The sequence below is a fragment of the Lissotriton helveticus genome, chromosome 5_1, assembly GCF_964261635.1.
Source record: "Lissotriton helveticus chromosome 5_1, aLisHel1.1, whole genome shotgun sequence".
Taxonomy (NCBI): domain Eukaryota; kingdom Metazoa; phylum Chordata; class Amphibia; order Caudata; family Salamandridae; genus Lissotriton; species Lissotriton helveticus.
Genome location: NC_136065.1, coordinates 105,673,731 through 105,688,532, shown reverse-complemented (window position 1 = coordinate 105,688,532; position 14,802 = coordinate 105,673,731). Strand labels below are relative to the sequence as shown.

General features: G+C 45.3%; 1 protein-coding gene across 2 annotated transcripts; it reads right to left on the bottom strand.

The window, feature by feature from the left end:
• Positions 1–223: 223 nt before the first annotated feature.
• RPL35 (ribosomal protein L35) lies at positions 224–14,562 on the bottom strand. 2 transcript variants are annotated; one of them, XM_078640803.1, is made up of 4 exons: positions 14,432–14,562; positions 12,602–12,738; positions 3,091–3,172; positions 224–414 (listed from the first exon to the last, which is right to left on the bottom strand). In XM_078640803.1, exons 1-4 carry the CDS (start codon positions 14,432–14,434, stop codon positions 265–267), a joined length of 372 nt encoding a protein of 123 aa, XP_078496929.1. In that variant the 5' UTR covers positions 14,435–14,562; the 3' UTR covers positions 224–264. The 2 variants fall into 2 exon arrangements, with proteins under 2 accessions (XP_078496929.1, XP_078496930.1); XM_078640804.1 differs by lacking the exon at positions 14,432–14,562 and adding an exon at positions 13,888–13,906.
• Between the last annotated feature and the right edge of the window lie 240 nt (positions 14,563–14,802).

Genomic DNA, 14,802 nt, shown 5'->3' with positions numbered 1-14,802 from the left:
AAACGTATCTGGAAAAACGCACACATGCTTTGGACCTCTTTCGGCACTCTCCCATGTACCAATAATCTTACCACCCACAAGTCTACCACAGACAGGACTATTCTGCCTGGCACCGTTAAATACTTCAAGGGATGCACTCATCTCATAGTAGATAATGCGGCCTGCTGTTCCAAGTAGTTTGAAATAAATGTTGATATTGGTCTATAAACAAAATGAACATGCCTAGAATACTCAACCATATAGCCTTTATTTTGTACAACACATTTAAGCTTTCACAGCAAATTTGCGCATTGGGTATAGACGTTCTTTGCGGACTTGTTTTTTGGTCTTCAAACCCTCCTCGTATTTGTTGAGTCTACGGCGCAAAGCACGAGTCTTCCTGGGCCTCAAGTCAAGGGGCTTGTACTTCTTGCCCTATTAAAAAGAATAAAAAATGTTTTTTAAAAACAGTCAAGGGAGGAGCATAAAAATAGTAGTACAAAGCGTGTGGTTTGTGCAAACAAGCTCTATGTAACTGGCCTTTACAACCATATAGTATGCAAGAACGTACAGACTTGACCAACTCATATTATTCGTATCAAAGAAGCACAAATCAAAGCAGACTAGGATGGGCAGGATCATCCGGGTCTGAATTCGGTGGATAGGTGCAGAAATTGCATGTACTTAAGATTAAGACTACAACTCACTAAACCAACACTCAAACCCCATTGCTAAAATGATTTCAAGGGATACTGTGATGGAGCCTAGCCCCAATATCCAAATTAGCTTGCACAAATACCTCAGTCCGAGCAATACACATCAGTCCTTCAGATGCCACGTTCCCATATTGGTAAAAATGTCCCACTGCATACATAACAAGCATTGGCAAAGCCAACAGGTGTCTCCGTTGCCAACTACTGGCTTTGCTAATTATCTTCATCAATGCTGTCAAGGGCGGGTAGGGGGTGAAGGCACAGCCGTCTGCATCATCTTGTAGCCACACATACTATGAACGAAGCTCTGCAAAATGCCACGATTGCCGTTTTTTATTTTTAAAATACCTATCAGAGTTGGATGGGTAGTTAAAAAAAAAAAAGTGGAAAAGTGACCATTTTTATTAAATTTTGGATTAGTGAGGCGAAAGCAACATGGAGGGCATGCATCGATGGGAAGCAGCACAGAGGGCACTGGGGAATAAAAGCAGAGTGAAAAAAATAAACGTGGACATGGAGGGGGCAGACGCACACCGGGGAAAGAGCACTGCGGTTATTCATTTTGAGGGAGGGGGGATGGTTAAGAGAAGCACGGGGAAAGAGCACAGAGGATGTGGTGGGAGAGAAGCACACTAGGGAGATGGCTGAAACACACCTGCACTTTTGTGCAGTGCTTTGACCAAAGAAAAAACATAGGTCCCAAAACAGCAGAGGAAGCACAGGAGCCAGCCAAATATGGTAAAGTGGCATTTCTCCATGGTAGGGACTAACAAGATGTACATGGCAAGCCATAGAATAATCAAACAAATGAGGGACAGTAAAGCCAACCAATGAGCAAGCTGCAAGCCCCACTATGTTCTTGGTAATCCCACAATTTGTCTTTCGGAATCTAGAAGGGTTGACCTAAAAGGCATTATGGAGAAAAGCATTCAATGTATCTCTCCAGAAAGTTTGTGAAAAGGGTCTCACACTGCTTTGACAACTTCCAAGTGAATTTACCAATCTTGACATAGTGAGGGACTATACTTTTGCGCCTCTCAAAAAAATGTTTGTCAAGTAAAACTTCATCTGGCTCTGATAAGAAATAATATTGCACTTTAAATCTTGAAGACATTTTAAAATTCAGCACCTTTCACTCAATTCAAGGCTTTGCAAGGGTATCATTTGCAAGGATAATCGATTCCAAAAAGCAATATTTACAACAGTGTAAAGAGACATTTACTTTGCATTCTATCATGCGGTCTCTTTAAAAATAAATTATATATCAATTAAAACACTTTGTATTGACAGGCCAATATGAGGAGTAATGTTAATGAGGCACTAGTTCTAAGTATCTCTCAAGCTTGCCAACTTTTTTCACTATACAAAAACCAGAATAGTGCCATCACCAATGTTTATCTAAAACGATGTAGAAATTACAAGCACAAACAAATGATAAAAGTCATTGCCAGGTGCCCCCCCCCCCCCCAACAATATAAATCTTGTTATAGACAAGAACCCACAAAAATACCTTTTAGTGCACAGTGTATATACCAAGCAACGTTTCTTGTATAAGGAAAATTATTTAGTCCAAAAACTGCCCGCTGGCGTTTTTTTATTTTTTAAAAAGCCATAGACCCTAGAAAGAGCACCCCCACCCCCGTAAAGCAAGAGAATAAAAATAGTTCCCAATTTGGTAAATGTAAGTTAGCCCAGCGATGTGGTATTTGTGGTGTTCCCAGATTTTATAAAGCATTGTACTAGCCTAAAAAATTTTTTTATTTTTTTTAAATAACCTAAACTCTGTACTGCGTTTTTTATGGGGCATGAGAATGCCCAATACTAGTTTCATCATTTGCTGGAAGCTTTGAAAAAGAGGGACTAGGTGGTATAGGGTACGATTGTACAGTAATCATGTAACACTCAGCAAATAATTGATACATTAAGGCCTTTTCTACACGTCCTGCCAGAATGCATGTATAATGGGTACACTGCGTAGAACTAACATAAATGCCTCTAAACTCATAATGATCGAGCTATTTTACAAGCAACTGAGGAGGCCGGTCAGGAGAATGAACTATATTGTGAGAACATTTACTTACTACTGCAGTTTGTCATCTCAATTACAGGGTCACATCAACGCACACAGAAATACACTGCAGTATAGAGGATAGATGAGAAGGGTATGGGTGGGACAAGGATGCAGACCTTAGTTGTCCACCAAATAAGTTAATTTGAAGAACACATGTATGCAGCTACCCTGTGCAAACACCCATGTATCATTTATAATAACGTCTCAATCAGATTATCACAGTAAAGAAAGCTTTGCTGGTAAACAGTGCTTAGTGCAGCTTGAGAACATAGTACAGAATAACCCCAGCCCTACAAAAATACTACAGAACTTTATTTTTTTACTCACTTTGTAAAATTTTCGCAGGTTTTCCTTCTGTGTCTGGTTGATGACTGTAAGGACTCTGGCAATGGATTTTCGGACAACCCGGCTATAAAAAAAGATTTAGCTCTTAGGGTATTCCAGACCAACAAAATGAAACTGACATGCACATGACTAAATGACAAAATGTTCATACTGGGTTGTCTAACCAACAAGACAGTAACACTAGGAATGCTGCAAGTTCCGATCCCAAAAATACCAAAGTTATTTGGTGTGCTCTCCATTTGGATTTTCAATATTACTTTTAAAAAGTGTCGCTTGCTAATAAGATGCTCGAAAAGGCTTCTTTTCAAGTGGAAAGCGCTGCGGCAATAAAAGAAAGATAACCCTGCTCAAAAAAATCTAGGTTAAATCCATTGTTCTTTTGCTCGCTACGCCACCCCTGTTTGTACCCAGCCATATGCAAATCAGGCTTGACCTTGCTCCTCATGGGAGTAGTCCAGCCCGAACTGCCAAGCCAGGTCCCCCCTTGACCGGAAACAAATCCTGCGACCGTTTCGGGGTGTTACCCCTCATCTTGGATTTAGTGGCACACCGAGTGGGTATGCCCAGACGTGGGTACCTTGCTTGCTGCAACACTGTATTCAAGCCAGCATGGCTGTTGAGGGCAGATATTCTCCAAAACAGCTCCCAGGATGCTTGTTTCCAGTCCAGGGAGGACCCAGCATGGCAGTTCGGGCTGGACTGTTCCCATGAGGAGCAGAATCGAGACGGATTTGCATATGGCCATGTCTGAACTGGGGTGGTGTAGTGCGGAAAACAATGGATTTCACCCAGATCTCGGGGGGGGGGGGGGGGGGGGGGGGGGGGGGGGGGGGGGTTAGCTACAATGTTGGATTCATTCAGCATTCCGCCCATCATTTGTTGCCGCAGCACTATTTTAAAGTGCACTTGTCAACTTGCTTGCATATACAAGGAGACACCTGTAGATACAGTCCAATTATAAGAACACTGTTCCTAGTCAATCAATGGGGCACTACAGCTGTAAAGCAGCAGTTTGCATTAACACTAAGTGCACAAACATGGTGTATGTAGTAGCAAGGCATCCAACGCTCCATTACATGCATCTTTATTTACCTGCTAGATTCAAGAGTTTGGCTCTGCTAACAGACAAAAGTGCAGCATATGTCTGATCTAAGGGACTACCTGTGCAGGGAGCCAATGCACCGCCCAAATATCATATGTAGATGAAGATCTTAAATGAAAAGCAGCCATTAGTAAAGCCAATAGGTCTCACTGAGAGCGATTAGCTTTGACAATGTATTGCAGCTATACTATGCAGCAATTTGGAGGCTTTCCAGTGCGGCGAAAACTAATTTAAGAAAGCGTTATGATGTAGGCAGAATTAATGCGCTTTATTCTTAGTGCACCAGCGCTGGATGCATCATAGCCTTTTTATTATGAATCATTTTTGCCCATGCTGCACAGGAGCCACAGTGCTGTACAGGATGGCAAAAAATATTTAGCCAAAGCAATGGCAAAACCAATAGTCTAAAAAGCGTGAACTATATGCTTTGCCAATAGTTTTTAGGTCTCGGCACAACAGCCCAGTGATTGAGCAAAATCAGTAAATCTGCTAATGTGTGAAAAAGATTTTTAAAATAAAGCACAATTGGCACAAACAAAAAACACTCCACATACAGAAAGTAATGCGCCCATGTCTACGTGAAAACACATTAGCAGCAGATAACATCCATTGTAAACCATTGTAAACCATGGCTACAATTGGCAAGAGGTTCAATAAGGACTAGAGCAGTGATCATCAAAGTGCGGCCCTCTTGACCTTTACACCGCAGCACTTGGGCTGCGGTTCACTTGAGGGAGCACTAATATTCCAAATGATGTTAATTAAAGCAAGGTTCCCTGGCGAAGACATTGGGGTAGGAACCAGACATTGGTCCCACCGTGGACAGGACATCTACAGTGAGGTGTCAATGCCCGGGGAAACCGTGGAAGCAGACGCTTCATTTGACTCGGGTTTCAGCCATGGCGGGTCCCCGCACTCATCCAACAAGTATTGGAGTGTGAACACTTCTCACCCTGACCTAGTAGTGTAGATAGTTTTATTTGGTCCTGAAGAAATGCATAGTATCATTTTGAACACAATAGCATGAAACATGTTGATCATCATTATATAGATTAGGCTTCTGCTTCCCTGGACCCTTAAGCCAGAAAGCAACCACTGTTTTTAGTGAGGTGGGTCACCACTTTATTAAAAGGTCGTTGTGGATAACCCAACCTTTTTTACCCACTAATACACATCTACACCATTCACCTCCTTCCCTAGGGCCCTCACACCCACAGCACCATACAGCAGGAACAAAAGATCTCCGCTAAAGAGCCCCTTTATGAGTGCCCGTCGGGTACTGCACCGCCGACCAGACTAGGAGCGAGCCCACATGATGAAGCATGAAACCTAGCTTGCTGGGTGTGTGAGGACTCTAATTCCGACAAGCAGGATCCCCCGCATTTGTGCCTTCACTCACTTTGGTTTCAACTGTCTAATAGGTTTTTATCCAGGGGAACTGTGTACTCTTTTTTGATAAATTAAAGCAAGGTGCAAGAATTTATATACAGGTTAACTGAAGTTAAAGAAAAGAAGCTAACATGGGGTCCTACACCATTCAAGTTTTTTTTAATCTTACAACAAACAAGTCTGTACAAAAATAAAAATAAGTACATTTAACATTCCGAAACATTTCACCTCATATCAGTGTATTCAAAAGAACTTTTTTAAAGCGATACTTTGCAAACATTTATTTAGAAACATTCTTGCCTCCCTCTACCCCAGAGGTCTTCAAAGTGAGGTGCGCCGCCCCCCACCCAGGGGTGCCCCAAGCACTCCCCACAAGAAACACCATGCTTTGTTTTCAGCCTAAAAAAAATTAGCAGCAGTAATCATGTCTGTAATGGGCCATCATTAACATCCTTTGTTATTTAAATCATGGCTGGGAGAAGGTGTCAAAAGGGAAGGGACTCCAAATTTTCTCCCAAACCCCCACCACCATTTCGAATAACCACACTGTAGATACTTTTACAAATTAGTAAGACCTGTCTCACCAGAATAGTAGGTTTAGAAATCATATATTTGTTGGCATTTCTAAAACAGTGACAGAACTTAGCTGCAATGTTTAAATAAGTCTAGACCTATTCAAACATGGTCAGTTTAATAGAATAGTGAAAAATTGAGTGGGGACGGCGAATTCTTTTTAAGGTTTTGCCTGCAAGTGCGCACGTAGTGCGCATGCGCTTAAAAACCTCTTGAGTTCTATGTCGGATCGATGACCCGCCTCTGTCTCATTGGCTAGCTCCATAAATGGAGGCTAGCCATTGGGAGACAGAGGCTGTCAATCACGCTTTCTCGGGGAAAACGCGATTCGGGGGCGTTTCTCAGGCTTTTTTAAGCCCCGCCCCTTTGTCCCGGGCCGCGCTGTGATTGGCTGCTGGCCCGGGACACGCCAGTGACGTCATTTCCCGGGCCGCGCTGTGATTGGCTGCCGGCCCGGGACACCCCGTGACGTCAGCCAATCACAGCACGGCCCGGGACCTGACTTGTTAGGTTTTGCCTCGTTTCTGTTTGTATCTCTTCCTTGTGCCTGTATGGAATTGCCCATATTGTACCACTGTTTATTTGTATCATTCTAAGATGGCCAACACTTTGCCTCTAAACTTAAAGTCCATGTTGGAACTTTAAAACATCTGTACAATGTGTACAACAGGCTGGCAAAACATAACGTTTAGGCTGCATGTTCCTTTTCTAGTTTTAGTCTTCTTAATTATCTGGCACATGGTTGTTCAGATTTTATAAGTGTTTTATTGCTTATGGTAAATGGGCGAATATAATAAATAGTGAGTGAATGAATTAATGAAAGGATGAGTGCCTGGGCACATTTATAATGCCGCATTTAGTGCCTAAACTCACCAGCGACTGAAGAGGTCCTTCAATGATAAGCCAGACTGTTGGAATTGCCAATACATGCTCCCCAAAATTGGCCTCTAGGCAGCAAATTATAATAAAAGAATTAAAAAAATGGAATCAAACTAACCCCGTCAAATTACATGACCCAAAACAATGGAACCTTGCCAAATAGAGCGCTACACAAACACCGCTTATGTAAGACAGCAGAAAGAACACGGTCTTGTTCCTCTAACTAAGGCAAAGAGAAACTGAACCTGTCTAGCGCGTGAACTGCAGCGTGAAACGAGACCAAGGTAAATAGACCGAAAAAAGGAATGTCGTACTCGGCACTGGGACCGCTGACAAGAGTGGCGTCCATTGTATAAAGATAGCATTTGCTGCTGAGCCTTGCGAAGCAGCCCCATTAAATTGGAGTAATAGTGCCTTGTTGATGATTGTTTCCATGGACAGCCATACAGTTATCTTTATAAATTAGCGGACATTATCAAAATAAAAATTTAATGTATTTATATTTAGTCATAAAATTGAACTAGTGCCACAAACTGGGTGTCACATTATATAAATGTTTTAATAAAATGCTTGCCTATGTAATTCATGTTTGAAAAAAATCCATACAAACAATGTTTTTTTTTTTAAAATACGTATTTCCTGGTTTGGAGATGGTCGCCACAGACTATTAGTAAGCGGGGGTTGGGCCGCCTTCTGTAAATGTCTATTTTCTACGTCTGAATCCCGTTTCGCCCAGTGGGCATCTACCGCGGTTTGTTTTCAGCACAGCTGAGAGGAGCAGGCCGTCTCCAAGAGGCGTGGTCAAGGAGTTCCCCACCCACCGGCAGCGATTGGCTACTGCCCCCGGCCGTGTTGACAGTAGAACACTGCCTGACAGCCGCCAACGAACACCGGGGCAGAAGCTTGTGCGGGAACAGTAGCGCTACAGCCCCAGGGGCACCATAGAAGGCACGCGGTGGAGACCGTGGTACGCGAGACCTCGGCACGCGACATGTCGGCAGGCGACGGCGGGTAGCGCACCTGACTTTTAGACTTTTCCTGGAAGGTGGGAGAATGGCGTGGGTGAGGTTCTTCCGGAGGCCCGGGGGGAGCAACCTGGTCAAGACGTACCAGCCCGGGAGCATCCTGTCCCTCGCGCCTACCAAGGGGCTCCTGAACGAGCCGGGCCAGAACAGCTGCTTCCTGAACAGTGCCGTACAGGTGAGACCGGGAGGAGGGCGAGCTCAGCCCGGGAGAACTAGGGCTTCGGGGAGGAGCAGTTTGGAAGCTGTTCTAGAGAGGGAAACCGTGCTCGCTTAGTTGGAAGATTGCTGCCCTGGCTCCGCCGAGAGAGGTGCCTGCCTGCGGCTTGTTGACTCTGCCAGGTGTCTCTCTAGCCCACAACACGACAGGCCTTACACTGACCCCACTGTGCCCTGCCGGTAGCACCAGCCCGTAGCCCCGCTGTGGATAGTGTTCGGGGCTTGTATCTGCATTGCACGCCTATAGTACTTAATTTTAGCAGGTGCCTCATTCTGACTTTAAGCCAACGATGCCACTTCTTTAGGGGGAGCGCCTCTCCAACGGCACAGGTCGAGCCAGTGCGACCTGGCAGAGTGTTGCTGCCATTCCTATTCCTGCACAGCAGGCCCGCACTTCCGCGAGGCACCTGTTGACAAAGGGGAGTTCCTGGGTGAGCTGTCGGTGGCCGTAGTATTTGATTCACTACATTTTTAAAATCTAAAATACAGTGTTCCATTACGACTTGTTCACCTACGCTTTGTAAACGCGCCCCCCCCTCCAGGCCCCTCTCCCACCTTGTTAGACAGGTTCTCCGAGGCCACTTCTTCCGGCTTGAGGAATGTGCAGCCTGCTTAATAGTGTAGTTGTACTCGTAAGGGCCTTTGAGCGCTACCCATTTCTTGCCCTCGTGCTGTTTTCACAACTTCTCGAGCTTTACCTTTGTTGCTCTGGCGTCATCACCTTTTTGTGGGGACCGAGCAGGGCACCCCTTTTAATTGCAAGCGGCACATATGAACTTTTAAGTTTATCACTTTAGCAGTGCACTGGTGCAAAACTAAGCAAAAACAACTGTGGTTCTTTTTCAGTTTGGGTGACAGTAGAGAAAAAAGAATTGAACTAATAAGGCATATTACAGTAACATTTTATACCGGAAATAACGATGGTAAATTACGTCTGTTTATGCGATGGAGAAAATGCTAAAGATACATTGCTGTGTTCCCTAATGTTCAAGCAGGCTGTGCCCCTTAGACTTGTGGGCAAGTCATGTTGCTTAACCATAACTGCTGTGTTTGGGTTCTATGTCATCAAGGCAAACATACTGTAACATAACATCCTAGAGAAATCAAACACTCTTAAGGAATGCTAGATTAAGTAAAGTACGTACATTATAAACAGGAACGACATGGTTTACAATGACGTTAAAAAATATTTTAGGCAAAGGGAACACGCAGACTGGAAATGTTTAATAATATGGAAATGACGGATAGGACTGAAAGTAGAGGTGTTTTTAGAAGGCGACTGAACGATAATGGTTATGGGGTAGTTTGCCCGTAATGCCTGATCATACTGTTTCTTAAGACCTGCCCAATATTAGTTCCTACTACTGGGTTTTATATCGACAAACGTAACGGGAGGTATCAGGTGCTATGCCATGCATCTCCGCCTTACAGTATTTTTGCCTAATAATGATTAAATGCAACATGGTTATCTTTACTCGCTTCACCTTACCTGATTTGTTGAATCCAATTGTTTACCTTTCACACTTTAGGTTTTGCCTGCAAGTGCGCACGTAGTGCGCATGCGCTAAAAACCTTTTGAGTTGTATGTGGGATCGATGACCCGCCTCTGTCTCATTGGCTAGCTCCATAAATGGAGGCTAGCCATTGGGAGACAGAGGCTGTCAATCACGCTTTCTCAGGGAAAACGCGATTCGGGGGCGTTTCTCTGGCTTTTTTTTAAGTCCCGCCCCTTTGTCCCGGGCCGGCTGTGATTGGCTGCAGGCCTGGGACACCCCAGTGATGTCATTTCCCGGGCCGCGCTGTGATTGGCTGCCGGCCCGGGACACCCCGTGACGTCAGCCAATCACAGCACGGCCCGGGACCTGACTTGTTAGGTTTTGCCTCGTTTCTGTTTGTATCTCTTCCTTGTGCCGGTCTCTCGCGGGCCTTGTGCCACCCCCCTTGCAGTTTGCGTCCCGTGTGCGGCCGGCCTTCTTCTGTCTGGTCCCCTCGCCCTTTATCTTTGCAGCGTGCTGTTAGGCCTGTGTTCGGGGGGGTTGTGGGCCAGGGTGCTGTGTGCCGCTCAGGGTCTTGCGTTCACAAGTCCAGGGGGGATTATTGCTGTGCCCTGGAGATTTTCCCTCGTTGTTTCTGGCCTGGATGTGGCGGACGGGTCCTCGTTGCGGTTCAGGCCCCCCCCATTGATGTCAGACTTAGGTGGGGGCTGCGGCGTGCCGGGGCGGACGGCTCCTTTTCCGGAGTGTGTTCTCCTTTCATGACTCGCTGCGGGGCCTGTGGTGCACTTATCGTGCTTGCGGTCTTCCGCCGCTACCCCCTAGCCCCCCCCTTACCTTCTGTGGGTCCTGTTGACAGCCCGCGGGCCTGGTTGCCCCGGGCTGAACCGCTGCCTGCCTGGGGCAGGTGTCGGCTCAAGTTCGCCTTTGTCTGCCATGGATTGCTGGGGTTCGTGCTCCCTCTGTCAGGCGCTTGCTAGGGGGTGGGCGTGGGCTGGCTTCCTCGGGCCCGTCCGGGTTCTGATCCTCGAGGAGGGGGGGGTGGGGGGGGAGGAGGAATGATAGGGGGCACTTGTGCGTATGTGTATGTTGGATATCCATGATTATGTATCTTTAGCAGTGCTAGCCTCATCTTGAGCCTGTTCCATTGTTTTATGTTTTGAATATGGCAACATTTCTCTTTCCCCGCGACACGTTGGACGGGGGGGGGGGGGGGGGGTAGCTCAGTGGTCGAGCGCATGCTGTGCGTCGATGCGGCCTCGGGGTCATACCGCCAAGAATTTTAAATGTGTTGCCTGCTTGCCTACAACAGTGACTAATCACGGCATGCTAATGCTATTGATGCTCGCATGTGCAGGCCCCTGCTGTAATTGCAGGTAAAATGTAATTATGACAGGTTTTGAACTGGGAATTCATCTCGAGGCTCGGCCTCAGCTCAACATCCCTTGTCTTTGGACTTATCTTTCGTAGGCATGCTAACGCTTCTCAGTTAGCGTTATCAGTTAACACGTTCGTCTGTTAACGCAATGGTTGGCGGTTCGAGCCCACCTCGGGACACTGACTTTATTGTGTTAATTATTTCATTTTAAATTTCAATTTATGCGTTTTCTTTACCCGGGTGTGTCAGCACTTCACAATAGGAACATACTGATACATGAGAACATTACAAGTTACTTGCACAATTTCTGCAGTATCGGGGGAGATGTTTATTTATGTCAGTGATTGTAGCCATCATATGAGCTAACATGAAATTTGCCACGAATTACACGTAGAACCTTTGTCACTGGTACTCTTCTCACTCTGGCCCTCCCCTCCCCGCCGTACGTGGGAGGTTATACATGGCAGGGGGCTACTGCTGCTGCTTGCGGGACCCGTTTAAGGGTGCACCCTACAGCCCTGTAGTCTCAGCCCCCGCACTCGAGAGGATCGTTTGTTGGAATCAGGCAGGGGACGCTGCCCGGTGTGCACGGTCAACATTATGTGCAGATGCGTGCCTACGATCAGCTAAGGGCGAGCAGGCACCGCGATCCCAGTGAAACACTGCTGCTGATGGACCCAGTTAGATGTGGGCACACCACATGCCTTTTACTCACTAGATTTCTATAACAACATATATAAGAAAATTTGTCAAAAGCAATAACAAAAGCTCCAACTTTTACAAAAGCAAAACCGTTGCATTGTAAATGCTTGTTTTCTACAAGAGGGGGGGGGGTGTAAGGGTCAGAATTAAAAAGTTTGAAGACCACTGCTCTACCCTGAGCACTGCAAATAGTGAATGAAGAATCAAGTCAGTTATGTTAACCGGCTGAGAGGCCTGGGTTACTATCGTTCAAGGACAATACCTGCCACCCTGCTGTATAGTACCACAGAGCACGATAAGGAGAAGTACAGCAGTCTGTACTAGGTCCATGCTTTAGCCGAAAGAAGAGGAAGTGAAGCCGGCACGTGCTAGCCAATTAGAAGGCAGCAAATAAGAGTGCCAATGAAGCCAACAAATGTTCAGTTAACGCAAGCCCTTTGTTGTGTACAAATAGCTCTCACAAGCAACAGTTCATGCGTTGACGGCTGCACCACAGCTCTCCCAAGTTTTGAATGGCCCCTTACCGACAGGCCTCACGCTAGGTAACTTCCAAAATATCCCTCCCTTTGCAACGTATCCTACCCATTACACAAAAACACGGTCAACACATGGCTCCATAAAAATAAACGCCACTGGCCACATCTCCCATAGATTTCCCAAAACAACATTTATTTATTGTGGCTATTTATAAGGCCCTCATGCTGTGGAAGCTTAAGTCTCTACCGGATGCACTCACATTTTGGACAGCTTGGATGCAGCTCCACCAGTCACTTTAGCAACCCGGAGCTGCGACAATTCGACCTTGAGGTCATCAAGCTGCTTTAGAAGATCTTCCTTCTTCTTACCACGCAGATCACGGGCCTTGATTTTTGCCTAAAATGAAAATACAATACAACTATCAGTGTGGTCAAACACTAAAATTAGTTTTTTATTCTCTGTACATCTTTCGTTTTTACACAAGCTTATACTGGTAAAGAACATGCCTTTAGACGAAGAGAAATTCATGCATGGCTGTGATGTACTCTATGATAAACTGGACCCTGATTGACTGCAGTGCATGTTTTACATATGTTCTACACCTCTGCTGTAAAGTGACACTTTAAAGTCCAGGCCTGGCTAGTGTGTCACAAACTATGGGCCAGATGCAGGTAAAATCAAATTTGCGAATCCTTAATAGCGAATTTTACCGATTCACTAATATGGATTCGCAAAATTGAATGTAGGTAGGATTCGCAAAAATATTAGCAAATCCTTAATATTCATTAATAGCGAATCACAAATTGAGATTCGCTAATCAGGAATACCTACCCATTCATTCCTACGGGCTAGGAGGCCCATAGGAATGAATGGGAAGATGTTCAACATTTGCACTTTGCTATTAGAGAATCACAAATAGCGGGCACTGTATCAAGGGTGCCAAAAGGACACCCTGTTGCACCCCTGAAATGTGCATGGGTACACATGTGGCGCACATACATGCCCTAAGGGCATGAATGTGTACCACATGGCACTTTAAAAAAAGCAAATAGGTGCTTTTTTAAAGGAAATCGCTAATTACCACCATCTTGAAGTTGCAATTCCTTAAGGCTAAAGTCCACTTTCTTTTGTGCTACTGACATTGCATTTAGGGAATCGCAATTATGATTCCTTAAATGCAAAATAAGGAATCACAGTTTTTGCTAGTAGGTTTAAACTCACCTGCATTGCTCGCAGCCAAATAGCGATAACAAACGCTGCGAATTTCAGCATTAGCGCTTACTTGGCCACCTACATCTGGCCCTATGTAGATAAACAACAATTTTGTGTCCGACACGCACAAGAAACACACTTAATTCATTAAAAACATGAAAGGAAGGATCATGCCGTTATTCACCAACTGAATATAAACACAATAGGGCGAGTCAGTTAGGTGAGACCTGCATGAGCTCAAAACAGTAGGTTAGTAAAGTCTGTAAATGAACCCGTTTCCTCGCCCAATAGTCTAGTAGCCCACCCATAGCCGTCACAAAGAAAATGATTTACCATATTCTCGCATGCCGCTTCACGACCCCAGATATCAACCCCTTCGCTATGGGGTCCACTGCAGCACTAACCAGGTGGTCACCGTGGGCAGTTTTGAAGCCTAGACATTCATGTGACAACACAGTGCATTGTGGGTACTGTAGTCTGGGCTTCCTTTAACTTCATCGGTAACAGACATCACCCATAGCAATGAATTACTCGATAACAGGCCCAGGGCTGTAAACAGCGTTCGTGCTGACAAGAAGCGGCCAGGAAACAACATCAACGCTACATTGCTAGTCGTAAATCAATATCATGCTCTCCTCAAGCCTTCTACTGACAATAACCTAGCATTAGTAACGGGAGCGGTATAAAGCCGTAGTCCCCCCCTCAAGACAGTTTTATTCCAAGTATCTTTCACGTTACAGCGAGGCCAGAAACTCCTGAAATAAGATGGCAGAGCGCGAGCTAAGCGGCTTCTTCGTAGGCTGACAATGTCACCGACAATGCTAATATCGAGAACCGGGCAGATTACGACGGATTCTCCGGGACTGCCGCAACTCACCATATTTGCTGCGAGCCGCCACCGGAAAGGAAAGCAGAGAGGCACAAGTCGAGCTCTTCCGGGTAACGGCGCGTACCAACTGCTGCGTATGAGGAGGGGTGGTACTGTTTAACCCCCACGACAGAGACTTGTTAGTGCAGTCCAATTCCTACAGAACGTAGACATAGAAAACGCACTAGCTGTTTTTGCCAAAATGTCCACCATATTGGAACATAACGTACCTAATTCGTGCAAATAACGTAATTTTTTGAGTTTCAATTCCTGTCACATATTTCAATAAAAAAATACAGTTGGTGATACCATAGTCTTATAATTCTTATTGACAAAAACTCTTATATTTTTATTTTTATTCCTATTGCTCTTTATTTGTG

Bases quoted from the DNA above. Each gene is read 5' to 3' on its own strand.
- RPL35 (XM_078640803.1), bottom strand. The intron at 3,173-12,601 runs GTGAGTGCATCC...CTTTTTTTATAG, and splicing joins GCATCCAAGCTGTCCAAAAT to CCGGGTTGTCCGAAAATCCA. The intron at 415-3,090 runs GTGAGTAAAAAA...TCTTTTTAATAG, and splicing joins ACCTGCGAAAATTTTACAAA to GGCAAGAAGTACAAGCCCCT.